This window comes from Notolabrus celidotus, chromosome 2 (assembly GCF_009762535.1).
Source record: "Notolabrus celidotus isolate fNotCel1 chromosome 2, fNotCel1.pri, whole genome shotgun sequence".
NCBI classification, from domain to species: domain Eukaryota; kingdom Metazoa; phylum Chordata; class Actinopteri; order Labriformes; family Labridae; genus Notolabrus; species Notolabrus celidotus.
The window spans coordinates 36,406,876-36,429,915 of NC_048273.1; the positions used below are offsets into that span (position 1 = coordinate 36,406,876).

Sequence of the window (23,040 nt, forward strand, 5' to 3'; positions counted from 1 at the left end):
GGAGCGGCTCCTCTCTTGTTATTGCTTTGTGAATATTATTGATTTAACTGAGAGCAGGGGCAGAAATAGGTGAAGTCCAGGATACAGATATGCAACTTATACGGCCTCAAAGCCACTTTATTGTCACCTGACCTCACCTGTACTGATTGTTAAATTTGTACAAACCTGTAGCATCCTTAAAGTCATCAACCAAAGGGAGATTTAGAGTCCCAGTCACTTATGGGTCATTAGATATTCCACAGAGAATTTGCCCTGTGTTGTACAAGCACACACACTGGGTGGCACCCTGACATGTAAGGATAATGTATAGTGAGCAGGTGGGTGTGCAAAGTAGAATCCAGACAGGATGAGACCAAGCAGCACCCTCCGGCTGCGAGAAATGAAGCCAATGCAGAAGTTTTAAAAACTGCAGTTCATCGAGTGTCCACTTGAAGTAGACCAGAAACCATATACACACCATTTCAAAAAAGCTGATCTTTACAGCAGAAATAAACATGTTTACAGCCTGGTTCAATAAACAAGTGTAGTCTGGATAGCTCATTTCTCGATCGGCACACACTGCACGTTTTTTATAACGCAGGAATTTCGAAGATATTAAGATTAAGAGTCTTCCAATGAGGCACAGCTGACTTGATTGACAGGCGGGAACACTGTAGCTGTTGGCTAGGAGCCCACCTCTTTACCTCACACTAGCTTGACAGAAGTTAGGTTGAGATCAACATTTCCAATATGACTCCCGCCGACGATTGGCTTCAAAGATGGGTGACGTCACGGATACTAAGTCTAATATTTATACAGTCTATGTGTGAGACAAGAGCCTGATGTAAATTTGTCCACCCTGCAGTGATTGTTTTTTGCTTAACCACCTGCTCAGAACACATTATCCTGCTTACAACTCAGCTACCAAATTACTTTATACACTAACGATAGTAAAATTACAAACAAGTTGACCCTGAGTGTTGATCTACAAATCATTTTATTGCATTAAAAATGATTTATGACAATTAAATAGTCCCTCAAATTCAACCGTTGGCAGCACCTCTGTTCGTACCTATGTGTGAGAGTGCATATGTACATCTATCCATACACAAACTCACACTGAAACATTCCATTGGAACATGAAAAAAAAAAAGTGAAGCACATTTACTTTAATGAATTCAAAGGTTTCAAAAGCTTCCTGATTTTTCTGGTAGATGGTCGGGGCCAGTCTCTTTAATATCCATATGCTGATAGGGAAGACCTGCAGAGCAAACGCAGCAGCAAGATAATTAACAATTATTTAATGCTTGTAATGAATGTAGTCTTGGTTATTTGGTAAAACATATCAAATAAAGACAGTATTGTAAATCATTACCTGTAACCTCTGGATTACAGAATTAACCAAAACACCAAAACAGTAAGAAGAAGTAGATTTGAGTTTATTTGATAACAGAGTTTGGAGACGGACAGATGTGAAATAAATCTCTTAGAAAAAACATCTGTCTCTGTTCTTGCACAGAGATAGAAGCAACTTTTTTTTAATTTAGATGTGAATTGGTTCCAATCTGCTCATTTAAGTTTTACCCAGAATACATTCTCCTTCAGGAGATTGCTACATTTAAAAAAAACAAAAATCAGAGGTCAACTTTGAGAGTTTTCATGTAGGAAAGACTTTGTGGGGCCATTTTAAAGTCCTGACAGTTTCACTCCACACATTTAATAAGCATGTTGCAGTGGATATTTACATTCTCCTTCATGTTGAAAACAAACAAATAAACAAATAAACAAAACATAAAACCGAATACAACCACAATCTTTAAAAGAAAAGAGTTCAATGATGAAAGTCAAATGTAAGTTTTCTAACAACAGCTCCACTTTCTTCTCAAAGAGAACAAGTCCTCTGTCTCTCTCTACATGTCTAAAGAGCGTCCACAGTTTACTCTCTGCTCCCTTTAATTGCTGGTTGTAAATTGGGGGCAGCTGTGTCACGCTGATTTATGGTGGATGTCGGTGCCTATGGGGGCGCCGTCTCCTGCTCTGTTTCCGAGAACATTTTCAGAGAGTCACAGGTTATTATCACCTCTGCAGGTCTGCAGGGAGAGAGAGGAAGACAGTGTGTGACCCAGATCAGGAGTGAGGGTCATCCGTGTTAATAAGAGAGTCCGAAAGTCAAATAAATCACTGCAGGATGGTCTGTTTCCATCAGCTCTGCAGATCATTTTAGCCTCTTAGAGCTTATTATTTAAATTTTAGTATTACAGCTTTGGTTTAGTCTCATCAGGATTGTTTCCAGGCACAGTGTGAAGCTGTTTCATTTGAAGAAAGAAAGATGAAGGAGCATTTAACAGCCGACTCAGAGTCAGTAAGCAGTTGGTTAATATCGAGCATGAAGCACAAACAGCTGGAGATAGGTCTCAAGAGTTAGCATAGATGAAGACAAGCTAAAACCACAGCAGTAGTTAAATTAAACATCCCTGAAGTTAATGGAAAATTTAACGACACTATCAATCGAATTAAGGAAAGGCAAGACATTTCTAATGACTTTCAAAGTTCTGCTTTATTCACTTCACCAAACTTCTGCTTTAATGACAACTCACCGTCTTCCTCTTCCTCTGTGATTCAGCGTTACACTTTGTCAACAAGCACTTGTCTATTTCAAAAATCTGAAGAACTCCCAAACTGGCAAGGAATATTTGTTGGGTGAGGATAGAGCACGTCGCTTTCATCTGTCATCTCCTCTGACATGATTTGTGCTGCAGTAGTAGCCTCAAACTACGGTAAAGATTAGCTAGCTAGCTGGTTACTGAGTCTTCTTCTGCTGCTGCTTCTCTTTCATCTACTCCCTGATTTATGGGCAGCAACCAGCGTTAAGAACCACTACTGCCCCGGCAATATAAACTGTTAATTACACTGTATTATTGTACACTTATTTTTAGCACAATATCGTTATTTCATTTTTATATAAACGATAAAAGTTATTGTCCATACCACTAAATTGCAACAGCCCAATTTCAGACTGTGAGAGGATGCCAGAGTAGAAAGACAAGGAACCCATGAGTACATGCAAACTGCGCACAGAGAGGCTCATGCCAGACTGGGGATCAACCCAGGATCAATTCTGCTATGAGGTGACAGCACCAACCACTGTGCAGCCCACTATATACACAACTTTGCCCGTATACTGTATATATGACTGGTGCAGTAACAGGTCTCATGACTCCCCGCTCAGGAGATTCTATAGACTGTACCTACCCTCACACCTGCACACACACACACACACACACACACACACTTGGGTATCAGAAGACTTATATATTCAGGACCGAGCTTCTCATTTGGTTTGTAAATGCTGGCTGCTGAGATAAGGCCTCCAGATCCCAGACGTGAGCCAATCTCTATAAGAAGACACGTCAATGTATGAATTAAAAGATCATCCTATGAATGTCACCAGGACCTGATGACAGGCTGCCATAAAATATGAAAACACAGACTGAAAGCTGCAGAACAGCCTCCGTGGGGACGTTATAGGACTAACGTGCATACAGTATGTAGGCCACAGTGTCTGTAGGCCCGCTCATTAAACATGCAAAATGTTCACCTGAAAAATTTATATGAGGGAAGCGTGCTGCTGGAACTGTGTGGAGGCACTCCCAGTCATGATACGCCTCATGTCTCCTGAAAACAAAGACGGGCTGGTCCTCTCTCTCGGCTGAATCTGAGACACACTCTGGAGGACCGACTGAGTATAACACCTTATCTGAATTCTGCAAAATCCCTCTAACAGCAACAGCTCATTAGCACTCTATTGTACTTCAGTTTTAATTGTAGCACAGCAGAGCCAACAGCCAAAATCCAGTCTCTGTTTATTACCAAACTAACAATGGAGGAGAGGGTTTCCTGTGGAGATGAATTACGTGTTAGAAAAGGAATTTTAAAGTTACTTTTAACTCTTCAAACGTGTCCCAAAAAACTTAAGAATTGTTTTTTCTTAACAAATGTTTAAACAAAGTTTCTTTAGTTTACTGTTTAGCCTTTTGTTGACTTTTAACTGTTATAGTTGTTAAGATTGGTTGTACCTTGTCTACAGAAGAAATAGAATGTGGCAAAATGGCACCATCTAGTGGTAGCAAAGTGGTACTACAGCTTCCATTTAAAGTGCAGTTCATCTGTTGCTCACAGATGTTCTATCCGTGTGTACCCTACCCCTGTATTTCCTATCTTAGGGTAGGACCTCTTACAATTCAGCTCCAGACATCCTTCTCCTCTCTGCTACCTCTTTCTGTTTTCTTAATTTTCAAATGGATAAATATTTATCATATACTTTAATTTTTGGGGGGTCTAATTTTCCACATTTTATTAGCTAATTTGTATTTATGTACATGTTTGATTTTGGCATGAACAGTAACATCACTTCATGGTTTCTGGAGGCGTTATGAAGCCAAAAGATGGAAATCACCATATTAGAAATGCTGACTTAGGTGAGAGTGTGTCTGGTTGCATATCTATACTGTATGTTAGCTTAAAGATGTGCTGGCAACCTGTACCCTGCCTCCTGTCCAATGACAGCAGGGAAAGGCTCCAGTTTAGTTCAGAGGATAGAAGAGTTTGGCATAATTAGAGGCCTGGCTGACCTGACTGTCAGGTGTACACACTGGAGCTGAGTTGAGAGGAGGCTGAAGGCTCGTCTCAACTCCTCCTCTTTGCCTCATGGTAGATGACCGAAGGTTAGGTTGAGTCTGCTTTTACATTATGGTGACTGCAGACAATAGGCTTCAAAACTCTGCTTCAAAAACCAATAGGTAACTTCCCGGACACCACGTCCATGTCTTATAAAGTCTGTGGGAACTGCAGATTTTTGCTAATTCACATTGGCTTTATTTTTTATATGATGTTCATGTATTTCAGAACAAAATGGTTAAAAATAATGTTATTTTACACATCTCTTATTTCAATAAGGAGAGACACAGTTTGAAGATACATGTTATTTATTACTACTTAAAGCTGGGGTTGGTAATCAGATTTAGATCCACTTTTTGTCATACTGGTTAAAATGATCTTCATGTCCTGATGGTAATCAATACATAATGTGTTCCTAAAAAAGAGGTAAAAAAACCTGCTATCTACAGCCGGAGTAAACCTGGGAAAACACCAACCAATCACCGTTTTTTGGCTCCCCAAATTTTAAACCAATCATATCCCGCCCAGCCGTTCTGCCCTCCTCCTGCGCGTACATTTCCCCGGCGTGCACTCCTCCGAGTCCCCGTCTCCTGCCTCTACTTCCCCTGACTCTATTTACTGCCCCTCTCGCTCGTCCTCGGGCCTGTCCCCTCTGACCTGATGAGGTGCTTTGCTCAGGACTGTAGTCCGGATCAGAGTCTAAAAAGCTCTCACCAACAAGCAGAATAATTAATGACGTTCAGTAAGTCCTACAGAAAATATATATGTACTGTAGCGTCCGTCCGGACGCTGTAGTGATGACGAGCCGGTTCGTGAACACGTTGAGTTTTAATAACCGGTCACTGTCGGCCGTGATCACGCCAACCAACAAAACAACAATCAATGTTTGAATGAATGAAAAACTTCTCCTCTTGTCTCTCCTCTCTCCACTTCGCACTCTACACCTCTCCTGATGCCTTCACTGACCGTCAACACTGTAGGAATTAAGAACATCTACACTGAACACATTTAACAAACAGTAGAGCTGTTACAGTATTACATGTGTTATAACTTTTCTCCTGATATCGTGTCACCGGTACAACTGGATAATGCTAGAATGACAGTTGTGAGTACTAACAGCAGCCATGTTTGTTTGTGTTTTTAACTTTCACTATGAGAATGTTTTGGTGAAGACCGGTTTTGAATCAGTCACCATCATATGGTCGAGAATCAGCGGCGCTCGTGCATGTGAGCGGGGGGCGTCGTTTTGGAGGAGCTCCCAGGGGGGAGGGGAGGGGTTAGACCGAGTCATGAGGAAAAGCTACATTCAAATTCATGCTGGTTTTCCGAGACTACCAACCCCAGCTTTAATGAATAATGAAACTCTAAGGACTCTATGGGGATAATTTTGTGAGTGTAGGATGTGTGAGTTTGGCAGCAGAAGAAATCCCCCTAGAGTCCAGACACTGGTGGTGGTGGTTGATGAATTCTAGGAATTGAGGACTTTGCAGAGACCAGGTGGAGATGGGGAGGTGGAGGGATGCGCACCATCAATGCAAGAAGGAACTAGCTGGAGAGAGAGACACATTTAAAAAGACAGCAGAAAGTTGATAGGCTGACGATAAGGGCGTGCCACTGAGCTATTGGATGACAGCCGCCGCTGATTAACCAATGACAGCTCTGGAGCATGCAGCTGGAACAAGGGAGAGGAGAGTTAAACAACTGCTGTGTTGCTTTTATAGTCTTCCTGACTGAACTTTCACTAGAGCTACATATCCCACCGAAAAGATGAACCATTGTTTGTAGTTTTGGCTCTTAACACAGTTGTCATTCATGCTGTCTTCATTTCCTCTTCAAAATGATTGATCTCTAATAATTGACTGATCAACTTAACTTTATTAAATGAAATTGTTACCAAATAACTTGATTCTTCCTTAACGCCCTCCCTCAGTGATCGACATCAAGCTGGACAAACCACAGGAGCCGCAGACGACCGAAGGCGGCTGTTCCTGTTAATACTGTCCTGGAGCGAAATCATCATTTACACCACCTGCTTGTTCTGTTGCTTCCTATTGGTTAACCTGCAGTTGACTTTGCACGTTGAGAATCTGGCCTCCTCACCTGACTGACTACTGGTCATCTGTTGGAACTAGCAATATGTGAATTTGCTTCTAAAGTAGTGTAGCCTACTTTGTTAATGAAACTGCCAAAAAGTCTGACAACTTGCAAAAAAAAAAAAAGGAAGGAAAAAGATGTTTCAAAAAAGATTCCCAAGTTGAGAATGTGGATACAATTTTTTAAGTAGAAAAGGAAGTTTGTTTCCCCAGTTTCTGTTTTGTATATTTTTGTATATTCAGGGAAATCTCTCTGGAAAGGTTGTTTTTTTAAAAGATGCAGAACACAGAGCTCTGTATTCAGAGCCTGATGACAGCAGGTGGATTCACATGTATTTGTATGGATCCCACTCTTGTCACAGGAAACACTGAGGCCCCTCCAACATCACTAGCAAACTGTAACTGTTTCCTAACCCTAACATAGCCTGTCATGACTTTACACACACTCATGTCAATGCCCACCACCTCAACATGTTTATGTTAAACCCAGATTTTCATTGTGGGGGGCCTCCTGTCAACGTGGGATCCATAAGTTTGCGTTCTAGACATCACAGGAAAAAGTGAACCGTAACATCTTGAGTATCTAATGCATGCCTAGTTTTTCCAGCATAGGTACTGTCTACCAATGTCCACAAATATGTAAATGGTAACGTTACACCAGTGACTTCATGCACTCTGATAATGACTAGTCCAAGTCTTTTCGTTTCTGGAAACCGTTGAACTGGATTTGTATACTTGACTTCAGAATATCTTTTTGTCGTGCGTGCGTGTAAATGTGAGCTTTCTGTAAAGGCAACCTTAGAATGCAGCTGTATAGAGAGCCACTGCCAAGTCGTGTCATTATCGCCACATCACGGCACCTTTAGGCCACCATTAGTCTGCAGGACGTTGAAGGCTTTGTTCAGACTGTGGGCGCGAATCCAAGTTTGGACACACAAAGTGGAAGTGATGTCTGCATTACGACACAGACATGAGATTACAGAGTTACAGAGATGCATCGTGGTGCCAAACCACTGCATGCAAACTGAACTGTGGGAGAATACACATTCATTCATTGACTGTCTTTAGAAAGCAGCTCATTCCCTGCACGGATCCTCAGTACGGTGTCTCTGGGGATGTGATGAGAGGGATAGACAGAATTCAAGAAATCAAGCACTGCTCATATCAAAACATCAAATGAAACAGATGCACAGGCAGCTTTATTAACACCTGTGTTTGCATCTAGGAACTTGCAAAGCTGGACAAATGTAGATTGTGCTTAATTCATCCTGCAGAGGGTGACTGCGTCTATTAAAAATGCAAACTGCAGCTCTCCTTTGAGAACAGCTCAGGGCCCACTGTGTAGAAATGGTGTGGAAATAAAATACCATTACTTTAAATGGCAAACTATATTTAAAAACAGCCTTCACATTGCAACCAATGAAGGTCTGCATCAAGGCTTCGGTCAGCAGAAATAGTGTTTGAAGCATCATCTGAGATCAACGAAAAGCTCTGTTTTCAGCAGATGTCTGAAATGCATTTTAGTTGTAGAGGTCAACATTGTTGAACTGAGCATTGTTTGTCTTTGGCGTCTCGGCTCCAGCCACATCACTCCTCTCAGTTTTATTTTCTCATGCAGAAGTGAAGGAGTGAGAGATGATACCTTAAACCTCCTGTAGTCAAAGCCTGCAGGAGGATGCTGGGGAGGCTGAGGGGCTGAGAGATGAAGTGCAGCACTGGTGCAGGGCGGCTGGGGCAATGACAGAACAGAGGGAATGATTTGACACCTTGCAGCTTAAACAAGCCGCCAAATTGGGGGATATATTGTGTCATGAGATGATGAGAATGATGAACTTGCTAACAGGCACTGTTTCATTTATAAAGTTCATGTTTACACTCTAAGCAGTTTGTCAGGGTAACTGAAACTAATTAGGATCCACTTCTTAAACAGCAGCAGCAACAGTTTCCCTTCTCCTTCAATCAAAACATCCACCTGAGAAAAACAGTGGAGCATTATTCATTTTTTGTAGATAAAATACCTTCATAGGAAGCTGGTAGAAATTATCAAACCTCTTCCACCAATGCTCACAAGTGGCAGGATGGACATGAGTTCATAAGAATTGGTTACATGCACCATCATCAGTGTGTATTGTCACTGATGCATACAGTGTGTCATTACCAAATGAACTCGTGAAGTCTGTCTCCAAAAATTGGATCCAGTCCCTCTGGAACAATGAGGATCAGTCTATAAGATCTGGTCTGAGAATCCAACCTGCCGTCCGAACAAAGCCTTCGACTCCACACTCACAACGATATGACATCAGCTGTTTTATTGTGTGATATCTTGTAGTTGTGATCATGGTAGTCTGCACATTCGCTGTCAGTGAGCAGTGGAGAACCATAACTCTTGCCTTGTTGTCACAGAGGAACCTAACGTTCTGTGTGTGGTGATCTGTAGACTTTAACGCAGGTTCTGTGATCAAACAGACCTCTGACATTGTAAATCAGTGCTTTGTTTCATTCTTACAGAAGACTAATTTGCACATGTAGACCTTTCAGGTGAATATGAAGTAATGAAACGCTTCATTGCATATGTACAGTCACTTGATTGTCATAGAAAGTGTCACGTAACGTGTCCCCACTGAATGAGCTATTCTTTGCTGCTTGTGTTTAAACTGACTACTGATGTTGGCGTTATGCAATGTTCTTTAATTTAATTTTGTATTATTTTAGAGCCAGGTATCATAACGTTCTGATGGTGAAGAGTAGAGAACACTACTTTGTCTTCGAAGTGAAACCTTACTGCACTTTTTAAGAACATGTTTTAGAGTTAGAGTGAAAATGTCAACTTAAAAAAAAAGGTGGGAAAAAAAACAAGAAAAGAAAATATTCATCTCCAGAACATCTGAGGTACTGTTGTCTTAGCGTAGACTGATGTTTATGAACTGTTTAAACCATTGACTGTATATAAAGGTGGATGACATCACCCTTCTTTCTCTTGAATAAAAGTGACGCCAAAACCCCCCTTCAACAAACCTTGACATCTTACACCTTTGGAGGGATGTAGAGATTGAGCTACTGTAGCTGCGATGAGAGGAAAGCGGATTTGCTGTGCAGTTTAGTTTTAAAGTTCGACCCATGCCCCATCTGTTAACATGAAGGAGACAGGCTTTATGACCTATACTGCAGCCAGCCAGTAGGTGGAGCTCTAAATGTTCTGCTTCACTTGGGGAACTGTCATCCATCTGTTTTCTACAGTCTTTGGTTCACACGTGTCCTAAAAGGGGAGCACTCTTGTTGAAACTAGTGGTGAGTCTCTTTAACCCACATAATGAGCCAAATAATCATGATACTAAGAGTTGGAGCAGGTAACACAGGAGCTTAGACTGGAGCACAGTTAGCAGTGGGTTTGGGATTTATAAGAGTGATAGTCAGGGAAGTTAAAATCCCTCAAAACGATAAAAAGTACTAATGTTTGAACTCTTTGTTTGCTGCTTATTTATTATCTCAAACAGGAATGTACGACTCTCCGTTTGGACCACTCCGCCTCACAGGAGAGACTTTTAAGAGATGGGTTTGATGAACCAGTAACTGAAGGTGTCCCTCTGTATTAATGCTCCTTACATTTCAAATTAGAGTAACTCATTTTAACATTCCCTGTAAATGGACCAAGCGATGCAACAAATGTCTGCATGTGAAGGGTCTGCATTAGAGGATGGGAGGGGGGGGGGCGGGTGTGTGTTCTGTCACAGCTCTGTGCAGCAGACCTGATCAGTCCAGAGCTGGCTCTCCATTCACACTGTACAGAGATCTAGCATGTCTCTCCAAATGATTAATAAAGATGTCTTATTACCAAAGTCAGGCTGGATTCTGTCTTTATTCAACTCCTCCTTCTAAATGTGTCCGTCTGTGATCCTTCCTGTGTGCCTGTTGTGTTTCAGACTATACTGGTCTCTTTTATTTAACTGTTTTAATAAGAATGAGACTGAATAAGTTAAAGAGTGTTTAGAGAGTAATAAAGAGGACAAAAAGTCTGACCTGACACTTTTCAGACATACAAAACATTACTACAGTACATGAGTAGTTTCTACAATCACTACATTCGTGACAACAATCTTTACAGCTTATCAGAAAGTATTGATTTCACAAAGTCTGTTAATAAAGCAGCATCACACTCAATGTCATGATGTTGTAGGATGCTGAATATCAGCTCTGCTGTGATTGGGTCAAAGGCACAAGGCCACATAAGAACAAACACAACCTGGAATGTCACACTGCATTTATACTACAGCCCCAGAAGCAGTTTAAAGTATTTGATAAGAATAAAACGCAGCAGATTTGTAGTTCTACAAATGCAAATATTAATATTCCTCACACAGCACGACCTGAACTCGGTTAAATCTGGACAGTTTTCAAGCAAACTTAACATTTTCCTGTTCACTCTTGTTTGTCTGCGGCTATGACATGGCATCATTTTTTAATCTATGTTTTTATTTATCATAAAACTAACAATAAGAGTTACTTAAAGGCCCTGTGAGGAGTTTTGAACTGGCTGAGAAACAGACTGAAAATGATACTGATGCCTCTTTATGACCTTCAATAGCAAACGAGACCATCAGCAGCAACACTGACACCTTCTCTGTTGTCATTTTTAATGCCTGAAACCGCCCTGAGGGGGTAGGTGTCAGACCAGATGATGGACATCTTGCTTCAGAAACAGACTTTATTTGACTGTTTTCATTGAAAATAATCACATTGCCTGATAAAGTTGACTGTTAAAAGACAACAGGATGAGGCTTTTGTTGAAAACACTACTTTTGCATGTTTAGGACAAAAGATAAGAGGTATCACTTTGTCCACAAGGGGGCGCCAGAATCGATACAAAACTAAAGTTCCTCACAGCAGCTTTAAGTGGCCTGTGTGTGAGGTACCAGTTTGATCAATTGAGATGGTCTGCTGTAATGTTTCTTTCTTTATCTAAACATGTTTTTTAAAAGAAGAAATAAAAAGGACATTAAGTACATAATGGATAAATACTAAAATACAAAAATCTAACTTAAACACCTGCTAACATGTTAGATACAACACAACCTCGTTTCCCTCTTTTCTGATTAACCTGATTTGCTTCACCTGTGTCCTGTGTTCACACCTGTGCTGATCACACTGACGGCCAAGCTGATAGAGAAACTGCTTCTTTAGCATCACTTATGATTTAAAAAGTTAGGAAATGCTTTATATGGAATTTAATCATTTTCACAGCACATAAAAACTGAGTTCCCCCGTCAAAAAAGAAAAAAATAGAAGGACATTTTCAGTAATACATCCGGGTAGTTTTAGCATGCTGTAGATTTTGCTCTTGTTCACATACTGCACACTGACTTTTGGTTAAATCAGTACTACTAGTATGTACCCGGTTTGAAAACAGGCTCTGTTTCCTCTCTCCTGTGTTGGATCATTCTGTCACATTGTGAAAAACTGAGGAGGACCTGCTGTGTGCAGAAAATAAAGATTTAATAATAAAAGAACAAAAGATACAGATAAACTTAATAAAATGTCCAAGAATCTGAATTCAAAAGAAAACACTGGGAAACAAGGAAGACATACAATGATCCAGCACAGGACAGGGGGAACAGAGGAAGTAAATACACAGAGTACTGAACACAGGTGTGAACATAGGTGAAGCAAATCAGGTTCATCAAAAAGGAGGGAAACACACAACAGCAGGAAGTAAACTGAAAACAGGGAAACACAAGACAAGACTGAGAAACACAAGAAAATACAACAAAGGAGACAAAGGATAACTAATACAGAATAAACACAGGGAGGAACCAAGGCATGAAACACAAGGACTGAACTAAACTCAACATCAACTCATCACAAAACTGAACATGTTTGACATGAGTCTATGTTCAGATCAGTTTGCCCTTGTGTCTCATGCCTTGTTTCTCCTGTGTTTACTCTGTGTTAGTTATCCTTTGTCTCCCATGTGTGTTTGATGATCCATGTCTCTTCTTATATTTTCTTGTGTTTCTTAGTCTTGTCTTGTGTTCTTTGTTTTGTAGTTCTGATCCCTGTGTTTCCAGTTTAGTTTCTTCCTGCCCTTGTGTGTTTCATTCCTTTATAGTCTGACCTGTGCGTTGTGTCCTCACCTGTGTTGATGACTCTGTGTATTTAGTTCCTCTGTTCCCCCTGTCCCTTGTTGTATCATTGTACGTCTGTCTTCTGTTGTGTGTGTATGTCTTTCTTGTGTTCCCTGTGTCATTTTGGACTTTTTGGATTTAGTTCTTTAGACATTTCAGTAGTTTTGTTTGTACCTCTTGTTCTTTTATTATTAAATCAGTTTTATATTAAAAGTCTGCATCTTGGGTCCTCCTCCTTCGTTTCTCCACACAGTGACAATGTTTGAAAGGGAGGAGGGTGAGGAAGGTGCTTAAACTTATTTCTCTCTACTCCTCTTTCTTCTTTTTATTTTAAATACACAAACATCCAAATCCACAGTGTCAATACAAAAGAAAAAGTGCATAAAACTGTGTTTTTAACAAACTACCCCATGCTCTCCTCTTCCCTGCACAGGTTTAAAATATTTTATTGGTATAAATTCTTGAACAGAAGTACATGTTGTCTTTGCTTTAGCTAGGTGTCCAAACTATTCCACAAAGCCGCTCCAACAGAGCAGTTTAGAGCCTCATCTGAAACCTGGTAATTCATATTGTTCTTTGTATTAATAGCTGATGTTATTGTTATTATTATTATATTTTTATTTCTGTTATATTTTTATTTTTATTTGTATGCCTTATTATGCCTTGTACAAAGAGAGCACAGTTTATCTAAATCAAATTCCTTGTGTGTTCAAGCACTCCTGGCCAAGAAAGCTGATTCTGATTCTGATTCTGATATCCCTGTGTACCAGATCACTGCAGCTTCCTGGTTTGTAATGATCTGTGTGCATGTGTTTGATTTCCATCCTCTCTCTCTGTTCTGGTCTAGACTTAAACAGATTGTCCTGAAGTCTACTCAGTTGAAATCCATACGTGTGTAAGCCGACAGGTGTCGATGAAACTAAACCGATCTGCAGGAATGTAACACGCCATCAGACAAGATAAGGTTGAGAAACAGCGCCGTAGATACAATAATGGAGCAACAACTATGTCATCCTGAACAAGTGCTGGTACATGTCGTGGCGCGCAGAGTTTCTAGCTTGACTCAACAACAACAAAGTCCAGTTTCTATGTATGACTGTTAGAAACTGTCAGTTTCTGCTGGCGGAGGGACCTGCTGTGTTGATGAGGACAGGATCAACCTGAACGAGAGAGTTGGATTTTAAAGAGAGATATCTTCATCAATGATAAAATGAAACATGATAAACATCAAAGCAGCATGTTAACTAGGTGGTGTTAGTCTGAGACTCAAACCTGAAACATACTGGTACTGGTCAGGCCGGTTTCTTTCACTTCATGTCTGACTTATTGTCCTTCTGTTCTGCATCTTCAAAAACGCTGAGGCCCAACACCCTTAAAGTGACCTTTCATAAAGCCCCCTTCTTTACACTGAATTACTTATTAGCTGATTCTGATGGTTTAAACTTGTTAAGCTGCCTCTGAGAGATGTTATAGTTCTCACGTTTGTGCACTCACACTGTCATGTCACTGACATGTTCAGTCCTGCTCCGTCCACCTCCTCTGAGTTAGGGTTGGACTCAGTGTTTTGGTGTTGCACTTCCCCACCACAGGTATCTGGGTTAATTCTGACCACTGAGCACACTCACTGACTTGATAACATGTGGTGAATAAGGAATGCAGTATTGCTTGGTGTAATGAGCAGCACTGTGGAAACCTTCCTCTTGCACCATGTTTTTGTTGCACAGACTCCCTCTCCAGATTTCCTCCCATGAAATATGTTTACGTCTCACACCTGCTCTGATATCTCATCAGTCAGTCTGCAGAACGATCTGCTGCAGAGGAAAGCAGCTCAGTCCTTTACTCAGCGACTGTAGAGTACGATTTAAGACACTTAACTTCATCTTCACCACATGAACAGGAGACTGATTCACTTTTTAATCCTGCACCTTTAATGATCACTTACAGTTTTCATTTCTTGAGTTATCTTCACTCACTTGTGTGTTTTATTCATGGTGTGTGTATTTAAAGCTGGGGTTGGTAGTCAGATTTAGATCCACTTTTTGTTATACTGGTTAAAATGATCTTTATGTCTCGATGGTAATCAATACATAATGTGTTCTTAAAAAAGAGGGAAAAATAAGCCTCTATCTACAGCCGGAGTAAACCTGGGAAAACACCAACCAATCCCTGCCATCAGGAGCCAAATGATGAAACCAATCAAATCCAGTCCTGCCGTTCTGCCCGCCTCCTGCAAAGCGTACATTTCATGTTTGTTTGTGTTTTTAACTTTCAGTATGAGAATGTTTTGGTGTTTTCTTACCGTTGAGTGAGACATGAGTTGACGTAGTGCAAAACACAAACCATGTGCTGAGGACCGGTTTTGAATCAGTCACCATCATATGGTCGTGAATCAGTGCATGTGAGCGGGGAGGGGTTAGACAGAGTCCTGAGGAAATGCTACATTCAAATTCATGCTAGTTTTCTGTGACTACCAACCCTAGCTTTAAGCCTTTAGTGTTTCCTGTTTTATTTTGTAGATCTTGCTCCTTCTTTGGTCTCCTCCTGTTTGATCACCCTTCATGTGTTTCACCTGTGTCTTGTTGTCACACCTGTGTTTTGATTGTCTTTTGTGTATTTGTTTGCATGCACTCAAGAAGCTTCAGTCCATTAAGTCATCCATGCCTCTCTCCCTCGTGAGCTCCAGTGTTTCTTCTCATGTTTCCATCCTCCTGTGTTTTGGGTGGATTTTCATTTGGACTGTGGAGTTTTCTTAAGGATCCTATCTTGAGCATTTTGAGTTTAGGAAGCTTAAGTAAGCAGTTTAATTTTGATGTTTTGATCCTTTAGTTTAATAAATCCTTGCAGTCTGCATCAGCGTCCTCAACTTTGTTAAGTTTTGCTAAAACCTGACAAGCTCTGTCAATCAGTTTTGACTTATGGAAAGGATATTTCTACAATTAAAGATTTTGGTCACAACACTTTTTATATATATATATATAAATCTTAAACATTTTTTTAGTTAGAGGGTTGTTTGATTATTTTTGGAGGGTTGTATCAGGTACTTATCTATCAATGGTAATCATATAACCAACAAGGGATCCCAATCTCAGACGGATTTTAATAGGAGCTATCGACTGCTGCAGACAGGGTCAGCTGTTCCATGTACTTCAGTTGATTTTAAGGAACTCAAACCCAAACATTAATGTTGGTTTTTAGAGTTTTTTATCATTCTACTTTGCTGTCAGAGAGCCACAGATGAAACACAGACAGTACTCGTTCTTCTTCCTGCAGCACACTGATCAAAGTTCCAAATAGAGCATGTTTGGGTTTGAGTTTCTTAACATCAGCTAAATTACATAGTAGAGTCAACCTCGCCTGCAGCGGTTGATAGCCTAGCTTCTGTGCCAGCTCTCTGGCTGGTATCACAACAAAAGTGCTGATCTGATTGACATCACTGTGGGTAATACACTTACTATTGACAAGTACCTCATACAACCACACTCCAAAAGAATATACACTGATCACAAATATAAACGCAACACTTCTGTTTTTGCTCCCATTCTTCATGAGCTGAACTCAAAGATCTCAGACTTTTTCAACACTAAAGGACTATTTCTCTCAAATACTGTTCTCTAATGTGTCTCAATCTGTGTTAGTGAGCACTTCTCCTTTACCCAGATAATCCATCCAGCTCACAGGTGTGGCATATCAAGATGCTGATCAGACAGCATGATTATTGCACAGGTGTATCTTAGGCTGGCCAAAATAAAAGGTCACTCTAACGTGTGCAGTTTGATCACACAGCATGATGCCACAGATGTCGCAGGTTTTGAGGGAGCGTGCAGTTGGCAGAGAAATAGTCCTTTAGTGTATGTAGAAAAAGTCTTAGATCTTTGAGTTCAGCTCGTGAAAAATGGGAGCAGTGTTGTGTTTGTATCTTTTTTTTTTTTAGTGTGTATATCTCTTTAAATGTAAGTATTTTATAAGTAAAACCTTTATTGACACAGTATTAATGACTGAAGGGCTTGTTATTCAACATATGATGGTGACAGATGTCATTAGTTGAAGTTACATTTTCTGAAAATCCATTTTGTCTGTCATAAAGAGTTTTTCAAACACAGAGCTTTTATTTGTAACTGAGGACATTTTAGTTGAAGTGATGACCTCACTTTATCCTGCACTGTCAACAACATGCACTGGGAGTAACTTCTTGTTGTTGCCCCACCTTACACCCGGGGATCTGCTCCACCAGGAACACACTGGGAGCCAGTAAACAGGTTGTGAAACAGAAACGGGTGCTCTGCCACTTTCACAATCCTGCAGTGTTTGTCTGTTCTCTGCAGGGTTTCTGTTTCCTGCTGTGGTCCAGACTGCAGCTGTGACAGACGGTCGGCTCTGGTGATGCCAGCTCATTCAGAAATTGGATGTGTCTCCATGTTTGGCAACACGGAGGAGATGATGTCAGTGGCTGTGATAGTACTCCAGCGTGGGAACAGAAACAACGCTGAGAGGCAAACTGACACATTTAACTGTTTCCTCTGCAGACAGTTGAAGCTGCTGTTACAGTACGCTGGATTCAAAACCTGCAGAACAACTAACGGATGTTCCACTCCTACTTCTCCAACACTGACCTTAATATGACTGAGACGCCAAACACCATAATACCTTTCACTGACCTTGAACTGGGATTAAATCCACACATGCGACCCCTCGTTTTTCTCCCAGAGTTGGATGTTCTTGAATTGATTTGTGCACATACGGTGACACAAAAGAATACAGATATTTACATAAAAAGTAAAGCTGCAGTTTTCCAATATCTTCAAACATGGAAAACTTGCCAGATGCTCATTGAATGGATTTTTATAATCCGCTTTCATGGTTCAATGAGTCTTTTGTTGGGTGCTTTTCCTGTGAATCCAGCCCACAAAAGTAATTTTCACATTCAGAAATCCTCTTATAGTCAGTTACTGAAAGTGTCATAAATGATGTACACAGTAAAGAGGAAAATGTGTCTTTGCTTTGAGCTTTTAAATCTTTAATCTGAGTCATACCCTGCAGTTCTACACTCAGACCAGCATGAGTTAGTGAATAAAACACAGGCACAGAGAGGTTCTTTCAAAAATAGTTTAATTAAATACTTTGTTAACTAGCTTTTTAAATAAAGACAAATAGTCAATGTTCAGCTGCGTCTAAAAAGAGAACGTCCTCAGGAGACCATCTGTTACGAGGGGGGTCTTTGGGTGTGAGTCCCACTGGGACAGCTGAACACAATCCCAGAGCACCAGCTGGGGAAATTAAGCCCAGAATAAATAATGGGGGAGACGGGGCACCTTTGGCTGAGGACAGAACAATGTCCTGACAGGAACACAAATAGATTCTCGGTGCTAATGGACCCAACTTTCCCCCAAATGACGACGTTGAGGCTTCTAGTGGCGTCTAACATCCAAAGTAAGATCCTGAGAGGAGCTCTCTCACACGTCCTTCATCTGCTGTCATTAATTCCTCTCATCAGTGGGAAGCCTGCGCCAAGATTTCATCTCCCTGAAAAACACAGACAGAAAAGTTGAAGTCCATATTCTGTCTTTCATTTCTCCTTTTCTGAGCAGTTTAGTTTAAAACTAAAGATACTCACACATTCCCTCCGGGCACGATCCTCTCTTGGTGCTGCTTTGTCAGACTGAATTTCTTGAAGAATGCAGGCAGTTTAATGAGTTTTGTTCTGGCAGACCTGGAGGAAACACTGGAGAGTAAAAGTTCCTGGGTTAGAAAGACTTTCACTCCTAAAACAACACGAGGCACAGCAGAGCTCTGGTGCTAATGAGCAGCTTTGTGGACAAAGGCGCTGGGTCACATGTGTGTGTGAATGAGGAGGCATGGCTGGAATTTGTTTGGATAAAGGTCTTCAAATTCAACACTAGTCTTAAAGAGATGCCTGTCTTCTTCTCTTTGTTAACAGTTTCTGTGGTTCAGTTATGATACTGATATCAGTGTCTGAAGGGCCTCTGGTACAGATGAGTGCTTCAGAGACCAGACCAGTCAGTGCAACAATCAGACACTGATATTTATGAGATCTTGCAAGAAACATTACAATTGCTAAAACAGAAGCCAACATGGTACACCTTATAGCTACCAGAAGATAATCTTTGGAGCTGAAAAGAGGAATTGGTGTCGGGTACATTAATACATCTTTAAAAAGGGGTGTGGACTGCAGAATGAATCAGGAAATGATACCATACCAATAATGATAATACACGGATACATTGATTCTGCAATAATTGGTAAATTGCAAGACAGTCCTATAAGAATTCAGCAAAAAATTGATTAACTAAGGAATATAACACCTTAAAAAAGTAGGGTAAAGGGTTAATGTCTTTAGTGTCACCAATAGAAGTCTGAGATGTTGACACTGAGTCAAATTTAAAGAGAATTCTTTGTGAAGGGTTTTATTCATTTCAAATCTAAGTATTCAACTTTGGTGCTAGCAATTCAAAAACTATACCGCACTAGTCTGGACTATGGTATATCGCTGCATCTAATTTTTTTAGTCATATTTGGGGGAATTTTAAAAGTTATTGGACAGAAAAGCTGAAGACAGACAGTAAATGTGGGGAGTAGACAGTGGGGGGGTGACATGCAGTGAAGGGTCGAGGCTAGAAGTCGAGCCAGCCACCACTGTGACTACGTCTACAGCCATCCTTGTCCTACATTCAATAATGAGTAAACAACACAAATAAAAACACTGAGATTTAGGGTCGAGTGTGAAATTGCTCAAAGTTCACCAACTGTCAGCAATCGGTGTTTTCAAATCACTCATTTAGAGGCTCTATTTTTAATGTTAATGATATTTTAGAAAGCTGTTTTTTAATGAAGGATAGGTTTCTGTGACACTCTGCGTGGACACAGGGTTTAATAGAGGCTGGAAGCAAATGGTGTGTTTGTTTGTAATGCTTCTTTCAATGTACAAAGTCTTTTTGTGGACTGAGCCTGACCAAACAAAAAGGATAATAACAAAATGAATCATATGACATGCACACAGATTCATCAGAATACAGCTGTTCAAAATGATAAACCTCTTATCTTGTTGACTTTGTATCACAGAAGAGTTTGGTGTCAGCTAATGGTCAAGTCCAAGTCTTAAAATCAGAACAGGAAGGGAAGATATGGTATCAAAAAAACTCTACAGTTAATCTAATATTATAAGATTTAACAATGTAGAGGTCAAAGGTCACAGACTTCAGGAAATAGTCCTTAAAACTGCAATAAACAAGATGGAACTACAAGTGTCCCCGGGTAAATGTCTGTGTCTTTAAGCTCACCATTCTGCTTGTAACGTGCTCTGCTCTTTATGCTCAGTCCTCTCCTCCTCTGCTACTTCTTCCACTCCATCTTCCTTTTCCTCCTCTCCGGCCTCCTCTTCCTCCTCCTCTGGTATCTGCTCCCACAGCCGGCTGTTGACCCACAGAGCCTCCTGCAGGCTGAGGCCGCGTCCAATGCAGGTCACCCGCCGACAGAGAGGGCAGGGCACGGTCAGCAGCCCGCTCCTGGACCGCGACATGGTCTCCAGACACAGCTCGCAGAACGTGTGTCTGCAGTGGAGCACCCGGGGGATCCTGTCCATCCGGGAGTAGGGAGACAAGCAGACGCTGCAGTCGCCGTCCTCACACAGAACCATGGTAGAGCTGAAGGGTTGACTGCACCAGTCAGAGTCTGGATCCTGAAGGTCCCAAAGAAAGCAGCTTTTGTGTAAGAATAGCTGCTGCAGTGAGTCCCAGGTTTTCACGTTTCTTCTCTCTGTTGAATAAAAGAAAGCAGTTTTGTAAACTTGATGCAAACTTAATCTTCTCGCAGCATTAGTGTCTGAGGGAAACTCTGGAAAGTGTATTATTGATAGCGATGCATTGATCTGTATATCAGCTGAGTACTAGAATCAGTGCAGATATCACTGATCCTACTGACAGATATCAGGATATCAACAAAAAACTGGCATCCACAGATTACAGCAGCTCATATATATATATATATGTCTGTTGATTTTATGAACATAATGATGGCAAGATAGTCGTATGGTTTTTGCATCATATTTTGTATGACAAATAAATTATTAATGGTGCTGTTTTTTTTATTTTTTGCATCTAGTCCAACTGAAAATAAATAGACAATATGTTTTTGTCAGGCTGTGTAAGGACTGATTATTGCTTCTTGCTGAATTTGTGATTGTAAAGCAGTTCAAGAGGCTGTTAGTGCAGTTGTTTTTTAAAGAAATGATGTGATATAAGGTTAAATTAAAGTTGTTATCTTTTTGCTTCCTCCAAAAACGTGAAATGTAGACCACACATTACATTCAAAATATTCACTGATGTTTTAAGATTGGATCCCTGGCTCAGATCGAAGACTTGATAATATAAAATAAAACAAAATAAGCAACAAAAATCCATTAATGCAAAAAAAAAAATCAATGTTGGAATCAGTATTCCATATCAACCTGACTTTCTCAATCGGTGCATCCCTTATCATGCATCCTAATCATTTGATTTAAACAGGTATCTCTCTCTTCAGTTACATTACCTATCAATTTGACTTATGCACCTTACTGCTGTGTAATATTGTTAAGTTGCTAGATTTAATGGATAACAGTCAGATATACATTTAAGTAAGGTCAGGACTGTGTCATAGAGATTAAAATAATAACAGTGCTGAATAACATAGACATGGAAACCATAACAGAAACTGCTAAACCTTACATTTAATTACAGCTAATATAAAACGGTGAAAAAAAGAGTGTACTCACCGTTGAGTTGAAGCCCAGGTGATAAAGTTATGTCCACACTCTTGTGTTTGCAGGAGTATCTCCTCTCTGCTGTGTTCAGCACAGACACACTGCAGTGACTGGAGAGGAAGAGCCGGCTCGTCTGCCGCCTGTTAGGAGTGTCTGGTGTATTTGTGGGGGCGGGACAGGAGCGCGTATCTCTCCCTGCTCACGACCATAGACTGTATAAACGACCCAGACTCTCACAACAGCTGGGGAGGCAGCGCGCAGGCTGGGGACGCTCTTTGTTCAGTGTGGGAGGGAGGCCAGGTGGAGAGATGGGCGTGGGGGATTTATTGACAAACACGGATGAATGTGGAACAGAAGCAAGTTGTTCCTATATCCAGAATGTATATCATTTTAAAATAAAACACTTTACTTTATTTATAAAACGTATAAACTAATTTATAGAATTCTAGTATAAAAAAAAAAATTTAAAAAGTGGGCTCGTCCGGGATTTGAACCCGGGACCTCTCGCACCCAAAGCGAGAATCATACCCCTAGACCAACGAGCCACGCTGCAACCTGTGTACAGGAGTACTTTTAAACATGCACAGAATTTCACATTATAAATAATATACCTGCTTAAAGTTGGAAATTAATTCACCTCCGTAGTAATAAAAACATCACGTCATGACGCTCGTAACGTTTCTCATTGCGTCATCACGTTTTAAAGGCTGTAGCTTCATGCTTGCTATTCCTTTCTGGAGATCTAAGATTGAGAACATAAACTGGAGGAGGCTTTTACCTTATAGATACTGTATCAAAGCTAAAGAGGCACACTTCAACTTCTCTAAAACTCAAAGCCTTTATTTGTTCCTATGATAACAAGGAAAATATTGCTCTTGAATATATCATAAATTTCATTATACTATACGAATATATGAACACCTTTACTCTTAAATAATACTACAAAATTAAAAATTAAAAATTAAAAATTAAAAATGAATCATGCTTGCTATTCGTTGCAGTTCGGTAAGAAATGGCGGTTCTTGTTTTTAACACATTAAGTCTACGTGTAAAATCCTGCAGCATAATACAGGCATAAGTAAGAGTCCAAAACTGAAATACCACGTGACTACATCACTTGTTATGAAAAACACTTTATTTTGAAAGGCAGAAAATCAGATAAATGGTGAAAAGGATCTGCGCCACTGGAGAGGCCAAGACGATACAAGTTCCCGTGAACGTTTATGACAACTCGTAACAGCAGATGAAATATCAGCTGGTTCCAGCTTCATGTTTTGGTCAGTCAGTGTTCAAAAAGTGGGCTCGTCCGGGATTTGAACCCGGGACCTCTCGCACCCGAAGCGAGAATCATACCCCTAGACCAACGAGCCACGTGTCCACGATGGGGGACACAATGCATTTTAATGGGTCGTAATGT

General features: G+C 40.5%; 2 protein-coding genes and 2 non-coding genes across 5 annotated transcripts in view; 1 reads left to right on the top strand and 3 right to left on the bottom strand.

Annotated features, from left to right (window-relative positions):
- Window positions 1-10,589, top strand: part of rab6ba (RAB6B, member RAS oncogene family a) — a 97,393-nt gene extending 86,804 nt beyond the window's left edge. For both annotated transcript variants that reach the window (XM_034674915.1, XM_034674905.1), the window contains exon 8: window positions 6,587-10,589. In XM_034674915.1, the coding sequence (XP_034530806.1) occupies window positions 6,587-6,651 (65 nt within the window). In that variant the 3' untranslated portion in view covers window positions 6,652-10,589. The remainder of the gene's footprint in view (window positions 1-6,586) is intronic.
- A 7,368-nt stretch (window positions 10,590-17,957) lies between these two features.
- Window positions 17,958-22,011, bottom strand: im:7152348 (uncharacterized protein LOC559250 homolog). Its single transcript, XM_034711218.1, has 4 exons — window positions 21,636-22,011; window positions 20,164-20,638; window positions 18,480-18,587; window positions 17,958-18,388 (listed from the first exon to the last, which is right to left on the bottom strand). Exons 2-4 carry the CDS (start codon window positions 20,517-20,519, stop codon window positions 18,343-18,345), a joined length of 510 nt encoding a protein of 169 aa, XP_034567109.1. The 5' UTR covers window positions 20,520-20,638; window positions 21,636-22,011; the 3' UTR covers window positions 17,958-18,342.
- An 85-nt stretch (window positions 22,012-22,096) lies between these two features.
- Window positions 22,097-22,168, bottom strand: trnap-ugg. The gene has a single exon. It is a non-coding gene; the product is annotated as a tRNA-Pro (tRNA).
- Window positions 22,169-22,921: 753 nt separating this feature from the next.
- On the bottom strand, window positions 22,922-22,993 carry trnap-cgg. Its single transcript has one exon. It is a non-coding gene; the product is annotated as a tRNA-Pro (tRNA).
- Between the last annotated feature and the right edge of the window lie 47 nt (window positions 22,994-23,040).

Excerpts from the sequence above, each read along its gene's own strand:
- im:7152348 (XM_034711218.1), bottom strand. The coding sequence starts at position 20,519 with ATGGTTCTGTGTGAGGACGGCGACTGCAGCGTCTGCTTGTCTCCCTAC. Across the intron at positions 18,588-20,163 it reads AGCACGTTACAAGCAGAATG|TGTTTCCTCCAGGTCTGCCA; the intron begins GTGAGCTTAAAG and ends TTTACTCTCCAG. Across the intron at positions 18,389-18,479 it reads ATCGTGCCCGGAGGGAATGT|GGAGATGAAATCTTGGCGCA; the intron begins GTGAGTATCTTT and ends TGTGTTTTTCAG.